Source organism: Oxyura jamaicensis, chromosome 9 (genome assembly GCF_011077185.1).
Source record: "Oxyura jamaicensis isolate SHBP4307 breed ruddy duck chromosome 9, BPBGC_Ojam_1.0, whole genome shotgun sequence".
Taxonomy (NCBI): Eukaryota; Metazoa; Chordata; class Aves; order Anseriformes; family Anatidae; genus Oxyura; species Oxyura jamaicensis.
Window position 1 is genome coordinate 25,276,504 of NC_048901.1, and position 20,118 is coordinate 25,296,621.

A 20,118-nucleotide genomic window follows, 5' to 3' on the forward strand; every position below is an offset into this window, starting at 1 on the left:
TTTGTGCTCGTAGCTTAGAACCGAGCGACTCCGCAGAGATGGCACCATAAAGGCTTGTGTTTTGTTTCCTTGTAGGAATCCGTTCGCTCCCTTTCGCCGCGAAGGATGGCGTTGTAGTGTTCTCCGGCAGGATGACAGCAATGCACAGACGCAGACCCTGGTGGCTGGAGATCCTGCTCGGTGCCTGCCTGGCCGCTCTCCCCAGCAGCACCGCCTGTCCCAGGCTCTGTGCCTGCTACGTCCCCACCGAGGTGCACTGCACTTTCCGGTACTTCACAGCTGTCCCACCACGCATCCCTCCAAACGTGGAGCGCATCAACCTGGGGTACGTTTAATGCCAAGATTTCAAATATTCTGACCAGTTACCTTGCAACGCTTTGCAAATAACTATGAAGAGTTTTCAGATTTAGGGCTAAAAATTAGCCGAGGCAAGGAATAAATCTTAGGTGGATGTTTTGCATTAATCAGAAGTGATTGCAAGGGGAGCTAGCAAAAGTCTAAGACTTCCAGCAGTGGGTGGAACTTTGCGGGATGCAAGAACGTTAAAAAGCTTTGAACTTAAATGAATTCTTTTATATTACCTGAATATCTTGCATTTTTAGCACGGAACTCTGAATGAGCTTGAAATTGAGCTAATTCTTACTGGAAAAAGATAGCTCAGACAGGGGGCTGGAAATGCAGCGTCTGTGTGTGTTAAAATCTTCAGAGACATCTGATGTAACAGAATGTCATATAATCTTATTTTCTATGTTTTATCCATCCAGTTTATGGAAATAATGCTTGTCTGAATATTTCAGCGTCCAAAATGGTTCTGGTTTTTAAGTGGTCAAAAGACAGGGAGTAGATTTTACCCAGGTACAGTTGGACCATTAATGTAGTTTCCTGCAAGTATCCTGTCATACCATCAAATGATAAAACCAACCAGCAGTATTTGACTGACCCTGGTATCACTTGTGATACACATAACCTTTGAATTCTCCGTATGTGTACGGGAAAAGTACAAAAGGAATTTCATGTGGAAGTCCTGCCCCTCCTCTGCTGCTAGGCAATATAACATGATCTCAGCTCCTGATTCCTGTCTGCCTTTTCCCTCCCTTGAATTTGTCAACGTTTTCCCAACACGCTGTATGTGAAGACTAAGTACCACTTCCTCTAGAGGACTACGGGTCACCTGAGGTGTGGGACATATATTTGAAATATGTTAGTTGCTGCTACGCACAGGCCTTCTATCTGGCTGGTGAATTAACCTCCCTCACCCGTTACTGTGGGACGCGGGAGGTGTGACTGCAGCATGAGAAGAATCCCCGAGTTCTCTAATCGGGTCACGTAAGCGTGACAGTAGTCATGATGACAAAGGCATCACGAGCAGGTGCTCTGTACTTGGAAGGCTTGCAGAACACCAGTGCCAGGATACTGGAGCATCAACACTCTCAGTACTCACGCCGGCTACATTTAGTGTGACCTATGGTCCAAACCTCCTGTAGCGGCACAGCTCTCACTTCGAGCTCTCAGTGTTTCACTTTTGGTTTCCCGTTTAAATTCAGCCTAGATTAGCCAGGCTGCGTGTATGCTCCTTGAGATCAGGGAGGCAGAGGCTATGTCTAGATGAACAAGTAGCGTGCACTGTTGAAGACCTGTGGAGTGGAAATAAAACTCCAGATATACACCTGAGAAGAGCAGACAGCGCGGTCCAGCCAGTTCTCCTGACAGGAGGACGAAGGCAGGGCTGCGAGACGCTCGGCAGACCCCACCGGCACCGCGGTCGGGGCTCAGCCGTCGTTACTCAGGTGCCGGCAGAGCAAGGGCACAGCCCAGGCCCCTTGGTTGTATGTAGGTCTCTGACCCCGAAGAAAGCTGTCTGTTGTGCATCGTCTTCTCTGTGGTACTGCAGTGCTGGGAAAGCCCTCAATTAAAAGCGGCGTCAATGTATTGCAGAATTCTACCATTACATGAAACCCTTTTACACTGAAGCCCAAAACCATCATTTTTTGTCTGCATATTTTTGCAGTTATTTACCCTACTCACTTTGAATACAATCTTAAGGAAGTTACCAAATTTTGTGCTAACGTGAAGGTATGATTTAAAATTTCATCTTCACCAACAGAAGTGTTCCCTACCTTTACACATATCCAAAGAGTTTTTCTTTTGTTTTTATTTGTTCTAAAATTCATGAAGTTTAGCTGTCTGACTAAACCCGGGTCTGGGATGAAATGTTTATTACAGTTACAACAGCTTGCTTAAACTGACTGAAACAGATTTTGCTGGCCTGGAGAAACTGGAGCTACTGATGCTGCACAGCAACGAGATCAATGCAATACCTGGCAAGGCGTTCGCTGATTTGCATTCATTACAGGTAAGAAATAAATGTAGGATGACCTAATCTCAGTTTTCATCATGGCCTTTAAACAATCTGACTGTAATAACTAATCTGTGGAGGCAGACCAGCGGTCTCTTGCCTCTTAGTTTCCTGTTTCTAATTGTACCCCCATGAAAGATAAGGGCCTGCAATAGCCAATATCCCAGTGGGGAATGTCTTTCATTCCCAGGTGGGCATTCAATTATGGTATAAAAAGTGTAATGAAGATGTTGGTAGATATCTGTCAACGGTATCTTAACTGACAACCACAACTGAGACTTTCACACAAGAAAGATTATAGAACTCCAAGTTCTGTATTGTGGTAGAAAACTTGTTTTTAGTTAATTTGTCACAGTTATTGTCATAGTTTGGCAGGTACACATCTCACATGACACAAATCCTGAAACCGGGAAAAACTTGGTAGTTCTATTGTGCTTTAATTGGGATTTTGGGGGTGAGTAATTAAACACTGATTTGTTTTTAATCACTACATTTCGTGAATGTGACTGCAGAAATGTCCCTGATGGGTGGCTGGAACAAGAAAGTATCCTTGTAGTCCTTTGCAACTAACATTGCATTTAAAAATAACTTCTCCCACTAAGTTTTTTTTCCAGCCACTTGCATTACTGACCCACTGAAGTATTTTCACTTCACAGAGTAACCATCAATGAAAATTTGTTAGGAGTTTATAGCAAGTTACATAGGAGGAGTGTTACAGCAATATAACATGGGTTAATAATATACACTTGCTACTTTTTCATCAACAGGTCTTAAAAATGAGTTATAACAAGGTCAGTGTACTTCAGCAAGATGTTTTTTATGGTCTGAAGAGCTTGGTACGGTTGCATATGGACCACAATAAAATTGAAATTGTAAATCCCAACGTTTTCTATGGGCTAACATCGCTAAGGTTGGTCCATTTGGAAGGAAATTTACTTAAGCAGCTTCATCCAGATACTTTTGTCACCTTGAACCATGTACAAATATTTAAAATATCCTCCATAAAGCACCTATATTTGTCTGAAAATGCATTGACTTCACTACCGCAAGAAATGTTTTCCTACATGTCTGACCTAGAAAGTATTTACCTCCATGGAAACCCATGGTCCTGTGATTGCAGACTACAGTGGTTTGCAGAATGGTCAAAACAGAGACCAGGTGAGCTGAAGGCTTTGTTTATGCTCTTTAACCCCATTATGAATCTTCTTCTTTCTACTACAATTGTATTTTATTTAAATATTCTTCCAGGGAAGGCTGGAAATGCAACTACATCTGATTTATTTTTAATTGTTTTCATGTTAATTACTGGCTTGTTCATCCCATCTACATACTGAGCTTTTAAAAGTGTGTTGGATGTGTTATCAGTTGCACGTGAAAATCACTGCAAATTAAAAACTAAAGTACCAGATGTAAAGCATAAGAAGCTACAGGAAACATCTCACTCCTTCACAGCCTGCCACTAACTGGTTATGCATTATAGACCATTATAGCACACTGACATGAATCTGGTACTTCCTTTTGCACTTCTGTAATTTCTTATTTTTTTCCCCTCTACTTAAAATGTTATTTTCTATCCTTTCTTTTTTTCTATTTTTTTTTTTTCTTTTACTCCTAAGATAGTGCCATGCAGGCAGGAGTGATGGTTAACAGGATTTCGTAGGTGTATGTAATCGGGATAAACAGATTAAAGCCCACCAGTTTCCTGGCTTAAATGAATCTAGTGACCTTACTCTGTCCCCAGGTACAGCTTCCCAAAACAAAATATTTTCCTTGGCCACTCTGAAGCTTCTGTGCACTAGGAAAATCCACGGGGAATAGGGAAGCTAAATTTTACCTACCTCACAGGAGTGAAGGACACGTTCTATGTGACTCTGTGATTCTTCAAAAAAGAAATGAGAAACAGGACTTGAGGGCTTTTTGTTTCTGCCCTGAGGACCTGCGGGCGATAGCCTACTGTTCCCCCCAGCTGCTCGAGCCTCGGCAGGAGGCGGTGGCCGCGTGCCCCAGCTCCTTGTGCGGCGCAACGCCGCTGCCGCAGAACGGCGCCTTGCTCGGCGGCAGCAGGAACGGTCGCCGGGCAGCTTCGTTAGGGAAAACTCACAGGCTGATGGCTACTGTAGGACAAACTTTGTGTTTCACGCAAGAGAACAACTCCTTGGTAACTATGTGTGTCTTAATGCTAAAAACTGTATCACAAAAGCTTACTGGGTTTTTCTTCCCTTCAGATGTCATAAAGTGCAAAAAGGACAGAAGTTCTGGTGGTCAGCAATGCCCAGTTTGTGCTAGCCCCTGGAATTATAAAGGAAGAAACTTCGTCACTATTCCTTCTGCATCTTTAACCTGCACTAAGCCAGTCATACATCCCTCCCTGAAATTTAGAAACCTCACCGTGCCAGACGATGGGGATTTCAGTTCTGTGTCTACCAAGGACTTCGTAGCTCCTATAGGATCCATGGTTTTGAACATGACTGACCAAGCAGGAAGTCGCGGCAACTTGGTTTGTAACATCCGGAAACCTAAAGAAACGTCTCCACTCTCATTTGACAAAGATGGCAACAACACAATACTGAAAACATCATTCTCAGCATTTCTCGTGTGCGATATTGCTTATGAGCATATCCAGCAGCTATGGAGCATACTGGCCCTGTACAGCAATTTTCCCCTAAAACTAGAAAGGAATGCCCCAGCAAGTAAAATGCCTTTTGTTGCTTACCAGTATAAACAAATCTACTCTGACAAAGATGAACTTTACACCAATATAGAGGCAGAGCTGAGAGCCGAGCCATCTTGGTTAATGCAAAGCAAAGTAGCATTGCAGCTGGACAGGACAGCAACCACACTTAACACGTTGCACATCCAGTACTTCACTGATGCCCAGATTATTTTGCCCAGTGCTGACCAAAAAAAAGTGAGAACTAACTGGACAATCATCTCCAGGGACAACAAAACACAAACACAGCACACTGTTTTAGTCGGGGGGACCGTAGAACTAGATTGCCAAGCAATTGGAGATCCAGCTCCTGCAATAGAGTGGATATTAGCTGATGGGAGCAAAGTGAGAGCCCCTTATATCAGTGAGGATGGCAGAATTATAGTAGTTAAAACTGGAACATTTACGTTACGAACAGCTGACACCTTTGACACTGGGCTTTATCACTGCATAGGCACAAATTACAACGGTGCAGATATTCTCACATTTAGAATTACGGTGGTTGACCCTTACGTGGAACACAGTAGTGTAAATGGAGCCCAGCTTTCCACAGCTGTTGGCAGCACACTCTACCTTCCCTGCACATCTGCTGCTGTTCCAGATGCTGCTATTAGTTGGGTGTTACCCGAGCGTGTGATTCTTCATCATTCTGTCAGAAACAAACACATTTTTGACAACGGCACCTTGAGAATACAAGGGGTAACAGAGCAAGACAGTGGCTATTTCAGATGTGTTGCAGCCAATCAGTATGGCGTTGATCTTTTGGTTTTCCAAGTGCTAGTTAGAAAGGACAAAACCACTCCACAGAAAATGCATGTAGCTGTGGGAGAATGGGAAGAGAGCGATGGCTCTGGAAATGCAATGCTGGCATCTGCTGGAAGACATACAAATCCTTCAGCTACTCTGGCTCCCTTGACAGCTAATCAGGAATCTGCTGCCTCAGCATCTAGAAACCAGGTCACACAGAGTGCCTATAAAAGGAGCAGTTATGGGAAACCATCCCACCGTCACTACAGGGACAGAATGGGCAGGAGGTTTAGGGGGCAGAGGAGACAGTTTGTTTCCTCAGCCAGGAGGGTTGATCCGCAGCGCTGGGCAGCCTTTCTGGAAAAAACAAAGAGGAACTTGACTCTTGTAGAAAACCAAGAAGCTGAGATAAAACCAGCTATTCAAGTTCGTCCATTCCCAAAAGCACCTCTGGATGAGGAGGAAGCATCTGGTGATCTCTCATCTCCAGAACAAGAATTCATGATACCAGTAACACAGAGTGCCCCCGCATCTCCTCTGGGGAAAGCAACAGAAAGTGTGGTAACCGCAGGGCCCAGCATGGCCACAAGGAACAGTCCTGCCGGGACAGCCTCCCTCCTGGCTGCAGAGGCTGTAGCTCCGCTACCCTCTCCTTCTTCACAGTCTGCCTCGTCTGGCAGCAGAAGGCCACAAGCATATCTAAACCCTACAATTACAAATTCAGACTCATGGGAAGGACCTGCTTTAAGTCAAATATCAGCAAATGTTATAAAACAATCAACTGTAACAAATGGGACAAGTGGAATGCCCACACTCTTCAGTGCTCAGCAAAGACTGGTACCTCCTGGAGAAAGTCCCAGCCAGCAATTAAAGCCTGTGTCTGCAACACCCATGACAGATGTTACGGACACCAGTAAACCTGTAACTTCTGAAAATACAGTGGGCAAGCTACATGTTTTTACAGAGTCTACTAATAAGATTTCCACCAAAACAGATCATCAGATATCTGTAGTGACAGTCAGTGAACCAAATCCTGAAACTGGTCACGTTTTCCTTCATAGCACTCAGAAACCAGTAATTACTGAGCTGCCACTGGGCTCAAATACCATGACTCATCAGGAAATTCAAATTATTCAGGATGTTACAACTCATGCACCTCAGCAGAAATATGGAAGAAGGAGAAAAATTTTTGGTAGGAGAAAAATTGTCAGACCAGGACGTATTCCAAATATGAAAGAGCACAGGTACCATTTTGGGAAGCAAGGCTCTGTCAGAGGAAATACAGCTCCAGGTGTCATCTTCACTTCAAAATATACATCTGACTTACCTCCCTTAAATAATTTAAGCAGCTCCATCAACCTAGTTAGCCCAGAAGCACCTCTGTCCTCCCCCTCCACCATGAGTACGTCATTAGAGCACCCAGCAGGTGCTGTTCAAAACACAGCACTCCCCACAGCAGAGAACAGGGAACATGCTGCAAGGCAAGGAACTACTTCTGTGGTGATGCCTTTCTTTACAAAAAGCACCCAGGGTACCCCCCAACAGAAATCAGAGGCCAATGCACCATTTCAGACAAGTACGTACAGAGTCCAACCTTTTAGCATCAGACCACCAACAATAGCAAGCTACACAGCTCATGTTGCTGAAGAAGTCGCACACACAGTACGCGCTAAGATTTCTTCTACTCTTGAATCAGTCTCACCCAACACTATGTCTAGAACCTCATCAGAAAATTCCCAAGGAGGAAAAATTACTGGGGAGCATCTCTTTGGAAACGACACTCAGAAGGAAGTACTGAACAAGTTACCAGAACACCAGACGGATGTGTTTCCATCAACGGAGGTCTCAATCTTGCTTCCTAACACTACAGCAGCATTATCTATGACCAAAATGTCTCCTTTGCCCTTTACGCCCATTTCAGTGGGTGGGGATCGCAGTAGTGGTCTCCTGTCTTTAAACAAATCCGTTCATTATGACCATGGTAAGTCCGGAGAACATCCTCCCACTGCAGAGCTGCGTTCTTACTCTAGTCCTGCAACTAGCACGACCGAAGAAGGGGCTGTAGCAAGTTTGAAGCCAACAGTTACACCTACTGTTACTCCTCCAACTGACACCAAAATCACCAAAAGTAAAACATTCAGAGTAGGAAGAAAGAGAGGGCAGAGGAGGAAAAGGCCCCCTAAAACATCTACTTCACAAAGCTTGACCACGGGTCACAGCACTACAGCAGTTCCTCCTGGGAATACAGCCATACCTGCCGTGACAACAGTTAAATCAGCAGCTACACCTGTAAGTCTTACACCTGCAAAACCTCTCCCTGAGAGTGCAAGTGCAGCCTTAGTGACAGAAATGGCAGTGCTGCGGAGCCTTGCCACATCAGATACAGCTCAGCGCGTGCCTACAGCAGCTCAGCAGACATCAGCGACCCTGAGCACACGGATGAACATCCAGTCTGTTAAGTTAGCACCCAGTGGGCTTATTCCTCAGAACCCCACCACAACCCAAACCACGCTGCTTTCAAAGCCATTCAGTACCACAAGCACACAACCCACCCCAGCTCGTGCTGGATCAGAACCCGCAGAGCAAATCAAAGCCACCACAACAGCAGGTGAACAGTCACGCCTGCAAACAGAGGAGAAAGTTACCCGAGAAAACCACGTTGCACAGCCCACGTTCCCAAGAACTGAGCCAAGTGCCGGAGCTCCTGCGGCCACCGCAGGCATCGCTGCCCCCCGCGCCCAGCATCCCGCCCCGCTGCCAGCCCCAGCAGCAGCCAGGCCACCCGCACCTGTGGCAGAAGCCTCCTCACCTCCAAGCGGGGGGATCGCATTCAGGCAGAAGCCACCTACCGAAGCCACAGAGAGAGGCAAAATACTAGCTGTCAGCACCCTGACCGCTCCGAAGTCATCCCAGACTGCTACTCCATGTGCTCCTCCGTGGGGTAGGGACCAGGACAATTCTGCCAAAGGCTGGTCTGACAAGAGACAAGATCAAGAAACTACCACCAGCAGCCCTATGTCCTTCGAGCCTTTAAGCAGAAATCATTTTGCAAAGCCCAAAATAATTGGAGGAAATTTAGCTGCTTTTACCGTGCTAGCTAATTCAGACGCTTTTATTCCTTGTGAAGCTATTGGTAACCCCCAGCCAACAATACACTGGACCAAGATATCACCAGGTAAGCTTGACAGACCTCTCTGGAATTTACCTTCTGCTCTAATCTTGTAAATTGGCAGATGGTTTGTAGGACACAGTTAAATATTGCTTCATCTAGGGGCACTGTGAAGTATCAGTGATAATATGAACTTGGAAATAGTGAGAAAAATGATACATTGTCTTAATACCAATTACAAAAACAGTTGTTTATGTAAATTTTAAACATACATACATAATCTATATTTAATGATAATTCCTCGCTTATTACCTGTTATTTCAGAACAATGAGACAAATGAAAAGAAAACTGTCTGTGGTAACAAACCATCAAATCACGTTACCACTATGGCAAAATATCTTTGAACATGCAAAGCCAAGTTACAACCGCGCTAAAATATTTTTGGATGTGCAAAGCCTTATCTACCTCATCCAAACCTTGTCTCTACTGAGGAACTAGGTTTTGTTTTTACTTTAAAACTTTTTTTACTGCACAAAGCAATATTTTCTATCTTATATGCAAAATATTATTATTTCTCTCTTTCTTATCACTATCATCTCGGTAGTTTGGGCAAAGCAGACCAGGCTAAGGAAAATGTATTCAGGTGCAGAGTACAGAACAGTGGGGGCCTGACGTGCTGTGCTGCTTCCCCCCACTTCTGCAGGGCCCCCTGCTGCGGAGAGCCAGGACGGCGGCAGATGGACGGTGTTTGCCAACGGCACGCTCTCCATCGCGCGGGCAGGCCTGCAGGACCGCGGGCAGTACCTGTGCACCGCGGGCAGCCCGCTCGGCACGGCGCGGCTCCTGGTCACCCTGTCGGTGGTGGCTTACCCGCCCCGCATCGCGGGCAGCAGGCCGCGGCTCCTCACCGCCCACTCCGGGAAGGCCGTGGCGATGAAGTGCCAAGCTGAGGGCAGGCCTCCTCCCGCGGTCTCGTGGGTCCTAGCCAACAAAACGTACATCTCCAGCTCTTCTAAGGAAAATAAAAAGGTTCACGTGCAACCAGATGGCACTCTGATTATCGAGGAAGTCACTGTTTATGACAGGGGCCTCTACACATGCGTGGCCAAAAATCCAGCAGGCACTGACATGCTGATTGTAAAACTGCAGGTCATTGCGGCACCTCCTGTTATTTTGGAGGAAAAGCGACAACGAATTGCAGGAACGATGGGGGAAAGCCTGAAATTCCCTTGCACTGTGGAAGGGAATCCTCATCCCAGTGTCCACTGGGTTCTGTTTGACGGAACAGTGGTGAAACCTCTGCAGTTTGTAAACGCCAAGCTGTTCCTGTTCCCCAACGGCACCCTCCACCTCAGCAACCTCGCCCCTTCCGACAGCGGGAACTACGAGTGCATAGCTACAAGCTCAACGGGCTCGGAGAGGAGGGTGGTAAGCCTGCTGGTGGAGCAGAGAGATACACACCCAAAAATAGCTGCTGCCTCTCAAGAGATGACGCGATTGAATTTTGGGGATAAATTGCTTCTCAACTGCACAGCGACCGGGGAGCCAAAGCCCAGGATAATCTGGAGGTTACCGTCCAAGGCAGTTGTAGACCAGTGGCACAGGTAGGAGTCTTTTTTGTTACCCATCTCTTTGAAAAACTCAAACACTGTTTTCTCCAATGCTTGTGTAAGGGGCTGTTATGTCACTGAAACAATACATTGTGACCTAAATTCACTCTCAAACTTCCAATGCTCAGTATTTACCTTCAGTATTTTGTTCTGTAATTCTTTTCCTCTTTCCCCACAACAGAATGGGAAGTCGAATCCATGTGTATCCCAATGGATCCTTGGTTATTGAGGCAGTTACTGAAAAGGATGCAGGTGACTATTTGTGTGTTGCAAGAAACAAAATTGGAGATGATCTGATACTGATGAAAGTCAGCATCACAATGAAACCAGCCAAGATTGACCAGAAACAGTATTTCAAGAAACTAGTACCATATGGAAAAGATTTCAAGGTGGACTGCAAGGCCTCTGGGTCACCTGCACCAGAAATATCCTGGAGTTTGCCAGATGGGACAGTGATCAATAACGTGATGATGGCCGATGACAGCGGACACAGGTCTCGCAGATACATCCTCTTTGACAATGGAACTCTGTATCTCAACAAAGTCGGCATAACAGAAGAGGGAGATTATACCTGCTATGCCCAAAACACACTGGGAAGAGATGAAATGAAAATACACATCACTGTCGTAATGGCAGCTGCTCAGATAAAGCACAGTTACAAGACATACATAAAAGTGAAAGCTGGAGATACGGCATTATTGGACTGTGAAGTTGTTGGAGAACCCAAGCCAAAAATATTCTGGTTGCTACCTTCCAGTGACATGATCTCCTCCTCGACAGACAGATACTTCCTGCATGGTAATGGTTCCCTGTCAGTCAGTCAAGTCAAACTGCTGGATGCTGGGGAGTACATGTGTGTTGCCCGTAATGCTGGAGGGGATGATACAAAATTGTATAAACTGGATGTTGAGGCTAAACCACCTATCATAAATGGTTTATACACGAACAAAACAATTATTAAGGTGACAGCAGTGAGGCATTCGAAGAAACAAATCGACTGTAGGGCAGAAGGGACGCCTCCTCCTCAGATTATGTGGATCATGCCCGATAACATTTTCCTAACAGCTCCATATTATGGGAGTAGGATTGTAGTACACAAAAATGGAACACTTGAAATTCGGAACCTAAGGCCTTCTGACACAGCAGATTTTATCTGTGTGGCACGTAATGACTGGGGAGAGAGTATGTTGGTGGTGCGGCTGGAGGTATTGGAAATGCTAAGGCGACCAATGTTTAAAAATCCATTCAATGAAAAAATAATAGCAAAACCTGGAAAAGCTACCATACTGAATTGTTCTGTGGATGGAAACCCTCCACCTGAAATAAGCTGGATGTTGCCTAATGGCACATGGTTTTCCAAGGGGATCAAGACTTCCCAGTTTCTTACAGGAAGCAATGGCACTCTTACCATCTACAATCCCAACAGAGACAAAGCAGGAAAGTATCGCTGTGCAGCTAAGAATAAGGTTGGCTACATTGAAAGGCTGATCATCTTGGAAATCGGCCAGAAGCCCAGTATTCTGGTGCACCCCAAAGGGCTAGTGAAGGGCATTAGTGGGGAATCGTTATCGCTCCACTGCCTGTCTGACGGGAGTCCCAAACCAAACACAGCTTGGACCCTGCCAGGTGGCTACGTGCTGGATCGACCTCAGATCAATATGAAATACATACTGCTGGAAAATGGCACTCTAGTTATACGAGAAGCTACCATTCACGACAGAGGGAATTATGTGTGTAAGGCCCATAATAACGCTGGAGAGTCATCTATAACCGTTCCCGTCATTATTGTAGCCTATCCCCCGAGGATTACAAATAGACCACCACAGACTGTACATACGATGCCTGGTGCAGCAGTTCAACTCACCTGCATGGCACTGGGAATACCAAAACCAGAAATTATGTGGGAATTACCTGACCACTCAATAATCTCTGCAGGTAACCAAGGCCAAGCATCCAGGAACAAACTGCTTCATCCCCCGGGGACACTGGTCATCCAGGATCCCCGGCCGTCAGATTCTGGCATGTACAGGTGCACGGCGAAGAACCACCTTGGCAGTGACTTCACAATAACATACATTCATGTCATTTGAAAGAAGAAAGAATGAATAGCAAAGTCTACAGATGGACTGAGTTTATTCTTAGAATAAGTTTAAATCAAAGGCAGCCAAAGGCATGTAAGTGCCTAAATACATTTGCAGTATTCACTCTGCAATGACCACGCAAAAAAGAGAGAAAGGGCTTGGGGAAAATTAGATCTAGTGTTACCATCTAGCCTTGATTCTTTCATGATGAAATGGACTTAAAAATAACAAGGCACTTTTCCTCTGCCAACAAATTTGGAATATTCAATAAAATTATTTTATAGAAATGTACCTAGAGATGTTCAGAAAAGGATAGACTTTTAAATAGCTTAATATTGCCCACCTTGTATGACTATCATGAGCATGGATCACATAAAACAAGAGAATCTGAGAACCAAAGAGCAGATTTTACTGTGATACAAATTACATTCTTCATATGTTTGGTTATTCAGTATGTTTTGTTTTTTGTTTGTTTTTTTAATAAATATTCAGTGGTGAAACATGTAGTGAATTAATTTTAATAACACCTTTGTTTCATAGTCTTTTTGTAGAATTTTGGAAAGATACCTACAGAACAATTTTGTTCTAATTTTTAAAAAGAGAGTAAACTCTGCTTAACACTGGTTTAAAAAAATGATACAGACTGAATATAGTAACAGTCCAGGTTGGTATAATTTTCCAGTTGTCACAAAATTACTTTTAAAGATTTCTCACTAGAAAACAATTACATCAGTCTGCATGTAAATTTAGATTTTTGCTTTCTCAATTCAGTAGGTAGGTATCAAGCTCTGAGTTTCTTCCTCATTTTCTTCCTAAGAGATTAATGCCAGGATAGAAGGGTCAGACTTGCAAATTCAGGACATACATGTATCATGGAAGACATCGTGCAAGAGTCTGTGTTGCCACTTGCAGTCCCAGCTGCTCTAGCAGCCTGCTGCACCCTGCACTGCATCCTCAGCGGGGAGGACTGCACAGCTGAAGCCACGGCTGTTTGGCTAGAGCACTGTCCATATCCATCGCAGGACATCTGTTGGATATACAAAGGGTTCAGTGCAACCATCCCCGCCTCATGAGTTCCGTCTCTTTACATCTTTAAAATAATATTTAAAAAAAATGAAGAATTGTAACATGACTTTTCTGGCCTATAATATCTACCACTTCTAAGAAGAGTCTGCAGTGGAACTCCTCAAAGATAATGCAGTAACTGCAGCTGAACCTCCTGCATTAACACCTCAGCAGCAGCTGATTAACCCATAAGATACTCAGGGGTGAGAAAGTATTCTAGTGCCAAGAGCTAAATGCAGATTCTACCTCATGTAATCACATTATAATCAGCTTGGGGATTTCTTTTTAAGACTATAACCTCAGATGGGCTTACTTTTGTGCTGGCTTGATCATTTCCTGACATCAATCGCATGCATGCAGTTTACTGTGTGCTTGTTCCTTCCTTCCATAGTGTGGACAGAGTACCCACTAACTGTCTGGATTACATGAATCTCACTATGTAATATCTGTAATAGCTTCATCTGCTATGAAGAACAGTGAGCTCTGACACAAGGGATAAGTAAATCTCTGTTGACAGAAATAAAATGAAATTTATGCAAGTAAAACTTACCTGACTATTCTAATAGACAAACGGTATATATGTAATTTAAGTATTTATTAAATCTTCCTGGATGGGATCATATAAGGCAAGTATAACAGGCTACAGCTTGAATGACTCCTATTGTTGTAAAGAATATAGAAATAATCTTGTAATATGGATATCTGTGACACAAATTCCTGAGATTTCTGTGCTGGGGGTGTTCCCTCACTCACCATTGCCCGGCCTTCTGCAGCTCTCTGCGGTGTGTGCAATGCTTCTGTTCCCCACCCTGCAGGACACCCGATTACACCACCGCCTGTAAACTCCATGTACGGCAAATTAAGCAAACTGAGTTAATAGAGAACAGCAAAAAAACATTCCTATGTATATTTTTAATGTCCTGTAAGTTCCATATTCAAAATGAAAGCATTTAAAAAATCAAGTAGACTGACTCCTAAATTACATAAAATAGTAATAAATTTATTCTTTTTTTTTTTTTTTAAACTCAAAATTATGACATATTTGAACAGGTTTAAATAATGGTTTGTAGTAATTTTGATTTGTAATTTACTTGTATTTTTGCACTCGGCTGATGATAAATAACGCATTACACCACTGAAACTCACCTAGCAATCAAGCATCAAACCCAGAATTTTAAATAGTTAACATACAAAGTAAGTAGTAGTAGACATATATAACAGGAATAACTCATATAGGGCGACTTCAGTATACACACGTGTCAGCTACAGAAACACTGAAACAGCAAGAAAGACTCGGGTGGCTTTTCCACCCTCTCTTTGTGAACCCTTGTATGAGATATTCTTACCAAACCCACCGAGACACAAAGTCGTCTCCCATCAGGCTTTACCAGGACTCGGAGACTGCCCTAGGTGAGCAGAGTAAAACCTATTTTGACTGTTCAGTCCTTGTTACTATGTTTTGTACTCCTTCAACTGATCACCAATGAACTTCATATCGAAAGGACCAAATATGAAAATACACTGCTACTTCTAGTAGGTTTATTAACATTACATTGTGGCTTTTAATATAAATTTTAAGAGGTTCTAATACAAGCAATAAACCCACTTCAGCACCTTCTTACCACAATGAGAGCAAGAGAGAATTGGTACTTTAAACAAAGAACTTTATAAAGTGCATATGAAAATTACAGTCAAATAAATACAATTTAAATTAACACTTGTTCTACCACCAAACAAAGAGGTGAACATTTTAATGAACAAATCAACTTTTATGCCAAAATTGGAAGTGCCTTTCAATTCAGTAGTTTGGTCCAGTGCAGTTCTTAAAAAAAAAGAAAAAAAAAAAGAAAAAAAAAAGAATAACAAGAAAGTGTTTTCCACAAATAAATAAATCCAGCATTCTTTGTCCTCTTTAAAAGTAACAGGACCTAAAAAGCACCAAATTCATAAAATCTGCAATAACATTCTTCAAACAGGCCCACACGTCCCTACGTTTAAATCTAATTAAATGCGAAAGAAATCAAAACCCCAAAAAACCTTGTTACATATTCACATCAACTGCAGCACAAAAAATAATTATTGAAATAAGAGAAGAAAACTAAAGTTTGCTTTCTAGCAATAACTAGTGCATTGAAATTTGAATGTTCTGTTCTTCAGTGCAAACGTAACACTACGTCTCCTTTCCATCTTTTTCATTTAGAAGTGTGAAGGATGCCCATATTGATTCACTCCTTGTGGCTGGTTACCTGGTTGACAAAGTAAAGGGAAGTGTTTGTGCCTCACGGCTGTACTCTACAAAAATACAGAAAAACACCTATATTTCACATAGCAGTAGCAAGGAATAGTCAACACATTCCCTTATATGCCTGTCTAATGCACGCACGATTTGCTACTTTCCTCAGGGACTTTGCCTGCAGTATGGCTATGGAAGTGAGGACAAAACGGGCAGCAGATGGGGAACGGGCCACCGGTCCTGCAGGTGCCTCCAGAGACCAACAGAAGTGCACGGGATGTGCAAGCACCAGAATTCTGCTACCACATTGCAGCTGGGGTCTGTAACCTGCAGTTAAATTCTTACATGCATGGATGGCAGGACTTAAATAGGCAGAATGTGTCCAGAAAAGTAATTCCATCCCCCAGCACAGACACATACACGTGTATGCACACCGACTCATACTTACTAGAGAGCTGCTTCTGGAGCTGCCTGACCAGTGCCGCTGTCTGTTGCTGCTGCTGTGTCTGTTGTAAGCCTTGCCGTGGAAACTGCTGAAGTAATGAGAAAGATGGAAGAAAGGCGCACAGCGTAAGTGCATGTCAAGTAACAGCAAGAAGTGTTCAACCTGTGCCTTACCACGCGCTACAGAAGTGCAGCCGTGAACAGCCATGGTGCGGGCAGACGCTCAGCTCTGTGCATCCCCAGCACGAGGATGTCTGGGGTCAGCCCCCCACCTTCTCCAGCAGGGCTGTGATAGGCATCGAACACAGCACTGAGTGAGCAGAAAACCCTCCTTGGCAGCTGTCCCAGTGCCCTCCTGAGAGCTGCGCTGCCGAGCTCCTGGCACAGCTGGCACAGGAGCACCACTGCTGAGGCCACCACTGAGCAGCCCAGGTCGCAGCGCTGAGCAGCGGGGCGCTGCAGGCTGCTGGGACACCACGACCCATCTCATCCACCTCCAGGCTGACAGCTCCCACCAGGGGAAGATCCCAGCATTTATTCCAGACTATTTTCTTCTCCAGGTCTTGGAAAAAAATTCCTGCCTTGCTCCTCTGCCAGCACTCACAGAACTGCATGGTGATGAGGCTGAGCAGTAGCAGAGAAGTGCTGGGGAGGTGGCAGCAAACAGGAGGCAGCCCCAAAGCTGCCACTGCCCAGGAAGAGCAATGGCTTCACAGGAGGGAACACAAATGCTCATGTCCCGATCTTACCAGCAGTGCTCTAGCCTGGCCTTGTAGTGGGGAGCTATTTCAGTCACCTAACCCAGGAGAAAACATGCGCACGTGAGCTGCTGACAGCGCAGGTAAAGGGCAACAGAAGAAAGGCAGACCTGCCTTCGATGTAGATCCTGACCAAATTTTAACAGCACAGTAAGGACACATGGAGCACACTTAAAACTTGCAAGATGTTTGTTTTCTTCATTCCCTGAAATTTTACACTTTTCCAGTGCTGTTGTAGGTATCACGTGTGTCCAGACTCTGTTACAAAAAGCTCATCTTTTCCACCTCTGGAGAGGCCAGTATTCATCCCAGCTTTACTGTCTGCTTTGTTCAAAGCTAAGGTAAATCAAAACTGCTAATCAAAATTAACAGCCTTTTGGGCATTTTTAAACACTTGCATGTATTTGAAGTGTAATACCCAAAGAAACTTAAGCTTCCAAAAAATATTTCTCCAAGGGCAATGGCACTTCAGCTAACAGGAGGGATAAGCACAAGGAACAGCTTGTTTGGTCCGCTGCAGGGCTGCAGTTGCATGCTTGATTCTTGGCTCCAGGGGAACGGGGACTGCTCAGTGCCTGCCCACCTGGGCACGCTCATCCACTGAGCAAAACAGTCGTCGCTCTGACCCTGACCTGAAACCCGCAAGGATCAAGGCAAAGTGCATGCCACTAAGCACAATGGAATTAGACACAAAAAGCATCAAAATAAATCTGCTGTTAATGACCTAAATCATGACTTTGATCACTTCAAAAGCACCCTTGGTGTAAGTGCACTGACTTTCACCAATTTGCACACTGTCTGTATCTGCATCAGAGCAGAATTAATCTCAAATTTGTCTGACAGCCTGCATTATTCCCTAGCTAGATGACACATGAAGTCTATTTTTCATGTAAAACTAGGTAGGAAAACGAGCACCGCTTTGTTTTTAACACCTCTAGCTGACATTGAGGAGAAAATCATTCTGTACTACTAACTTTTACTGATCAGACAGACATATGTCACAGTACTGGATGTATTTCAAATCAAGCTACTGAGTTATGAGGGGCAGATCTGGCACAGACCATCTGAAGCAAAGGTACCGTTAGGATGGATACCTCTGGTGCCAAGGCTTTGCATACACAAGAGGCGTTTCTTCCCTCTGAAAACCCAGGTGTCACCTGTAAGAAAGTGTCTGTGTAACAGTTACCTTCAGGCTCTCCAAGGACAGAAAGCCAAAGGCACAGCCCTCACATTTCCCTACTCCAGGGAGGAAAATTGTGATGAAGGAGACACTGCTACGCTAGTGCTGAAAACATAACCTTCATCATTTACTGTATTACTTATCTTCAGGGTCTCTAAGCTCTTCCCTTGGTCCGTTCCTACGTCCTGTAACTTCCCTTCTCATTGGATGTGGTGAAAGGACAGTGCTTCTAATTAAGTGGTGGGTTTTGTTTGTTTGTTTTTGTTTGTTTTTAAATACAGCATCCACAGATTCTGCATAATAACATACCCAACCAAGGTGAAAACCTGATGTACTGAATAAAAATATTCGATGCTCTTGTCCATCACATGCCCTACAGAATACACCCGGGCTTTGTTTCAGTGAAACTTCCTGGTTACTGAAGGGAGTTTCAGTGTTTTAGTAAGACTTCAGCTTCTTTTCCCTTTCTGAAACCAAATCCTTTACTTAAAATACATTGTGTAATCTTCTGGCGAACAGTCCTTAGTAAATGCTGAGGTCAGTCAAAAGCATTAACTGTACCAGGGCTTCTTAGGGACGTGAAACCAGCAAAAAGCATCCTGCTGTGCTAAATGTTGGAAAAGCCAGCCAGCAGCCAGGCAGGTGCTCTGTCTCCATGACAGACAGCCTTTCACATGCAGTTTGTTCAAGATAAAAATACTACTAAGAAAAACTCAAAAATGGATGTAAATAATCCTTCAATAGCTATCAGATAAACATCCTTCATTTATCCTAACTCCTGCACTTACATGCTGCCTTCCAGTTTCTCCAGAAGATTGCACTGATTAATGCTTGTAAACTCAGCAGTTAGCAATTCCAATTTTTCTATTTTTCTAGAACAACCTCTTTCTAATTATCCACAACTACCTTAAATGTGTCTGAAAAAAATGACAAAGTACAGGAAACATGGACAACAGCACTGCAAATTCAGTGTAAGCATCCATAAAAGTTATTTGGTAGCGATAGTGATTTAGTATAATCATACAAAAAACGATGTAAAAAAATAATTGTTTTTTGTACAGTTGCCTTCACGCAGCTCTCTTTCACGACTAATCATTTAATATAAAAGGACCTTCAAACAACAGAAACTTTTTTCCCCAAAAAATGTTAGCATTACAACCTAAAAATCAAAGGCCTGAAGTCACCGACGGTCACTGTGAACTGAGTTGAGGCAGGGACAGGAGCCTGGCGGCAGTGGAGCAGCCGAAATCCGCAGCCAACACCAGAGGGAGTGCGGATGCTCACACAAACACAGCACAAGCCTGGCAACACAGGAACGTGCTGACAACCAGCACCGTGTTTCAGAGTGAATATTTTTCTTCGCGTTACACCAAAAACTTCTCCCACAAATAGCCTCACATGTATACATTATCCTGTGTTCACCTTAAAAGCCTACAATACAAAGACAAAAATCCACCCATTTATAGGCATCAGCAGCAACTATATATTTCTCATCAAGTTATTAGCTAGCAAGGGCTATTCATTATTACTTTTTTTAACTAGGATAACGCTTGTAAAAACACATAGCACAGCAATTATAAACAGAAAAAAAAAAAAAAATCCTGCAGAATAAGATGTTAATTTACCCCATCTTGCTGCTGTGGGACTGCTAAGTCTTTACACTTCCAGAAGAAAAGATCCCTGACTTTTCAGTGAGTCTTACAGTACTTGGTTCTGTACCAGATTTTAAAAATAATCATTTAGTTATGTCTTAATAATAGCAAGGGTGAGGATGATTTCACAACCTCTCATTTTTGCCCTCTTTGAACTCGCACACAGACACAA

General features: G+C 43.8%; 2 protein-coding genes across 4 annotated transcripts in view; one reads left to right on the plus strand and one right to left on the minus strand.

Moving 5' to 3' along the window:
* The window catches only part of IGSF10 (immunoglobulin superfamily member 10), a 15,223-nt gene extending 1,007 nt beyond the window's left edge, over positions 1–14,216 (plus strand). For 2 of the 3 annotated variants that reach the window (XM_035335222.1, XM_035335221.1), the window contains exons 2-8: positions 76–325; positions 2,224–2,353; positions 3,124–3,514; positions 4,582–6,594; positions 6,637–8,988; positions 9,627–10,527; positions 10,715–14,216. In XM_035335222.1, the coding sequence (XP_035191113.1) occupies positions 132–325; positions 2,224–2,353; positions 3,124–3,514; positions 4,582–6,594; positions 6,637–8,988; positions 9,627–10,527; positions 10,715–12,623 (7,890 nt within the window). In that variant the 5' untranslated portion in view covers positions 76–131 and the 3' untranslated portion in view covers positions 12,624–14,216. Of the gene's footprint in view, positions 1–75; positions 326–2,223; positions 2,354–3,123; positions 3,515–4,581; positions 6,595–6,636; positions 8,989–9,626; positions 10,528–10,714 lie in introns of those variants that run through there. The other variant, XM_035335223.1, reaches the window with a different exon arrangement.
* A 442-nt stretch (positions 14,217–14,658) lies between these two features.
* Positions 14,659–20,118, minus strand: part of MED12L (mediator complex subunit 12L) — a 133,455-nt gene continuing 127,995 nt past the window's right edge. The window contains exons 44-45 of the mRNA XM_035335224.1: positions 16,361–16,445; positions 14,659–15,925 (exon numbers count right to left, since the gene is read on the minus strand). Coding sequence (XP_035191115.1) covers positions 15,876–15,925; positions 16,361–16,445 — 135 coding nt within the window. The 3' untranslated portion in view covers positions 14,659–15,875. The remainder of the gene's footprint in view (positions 15,926–16,360; positions 16,446–20,118) is intronic.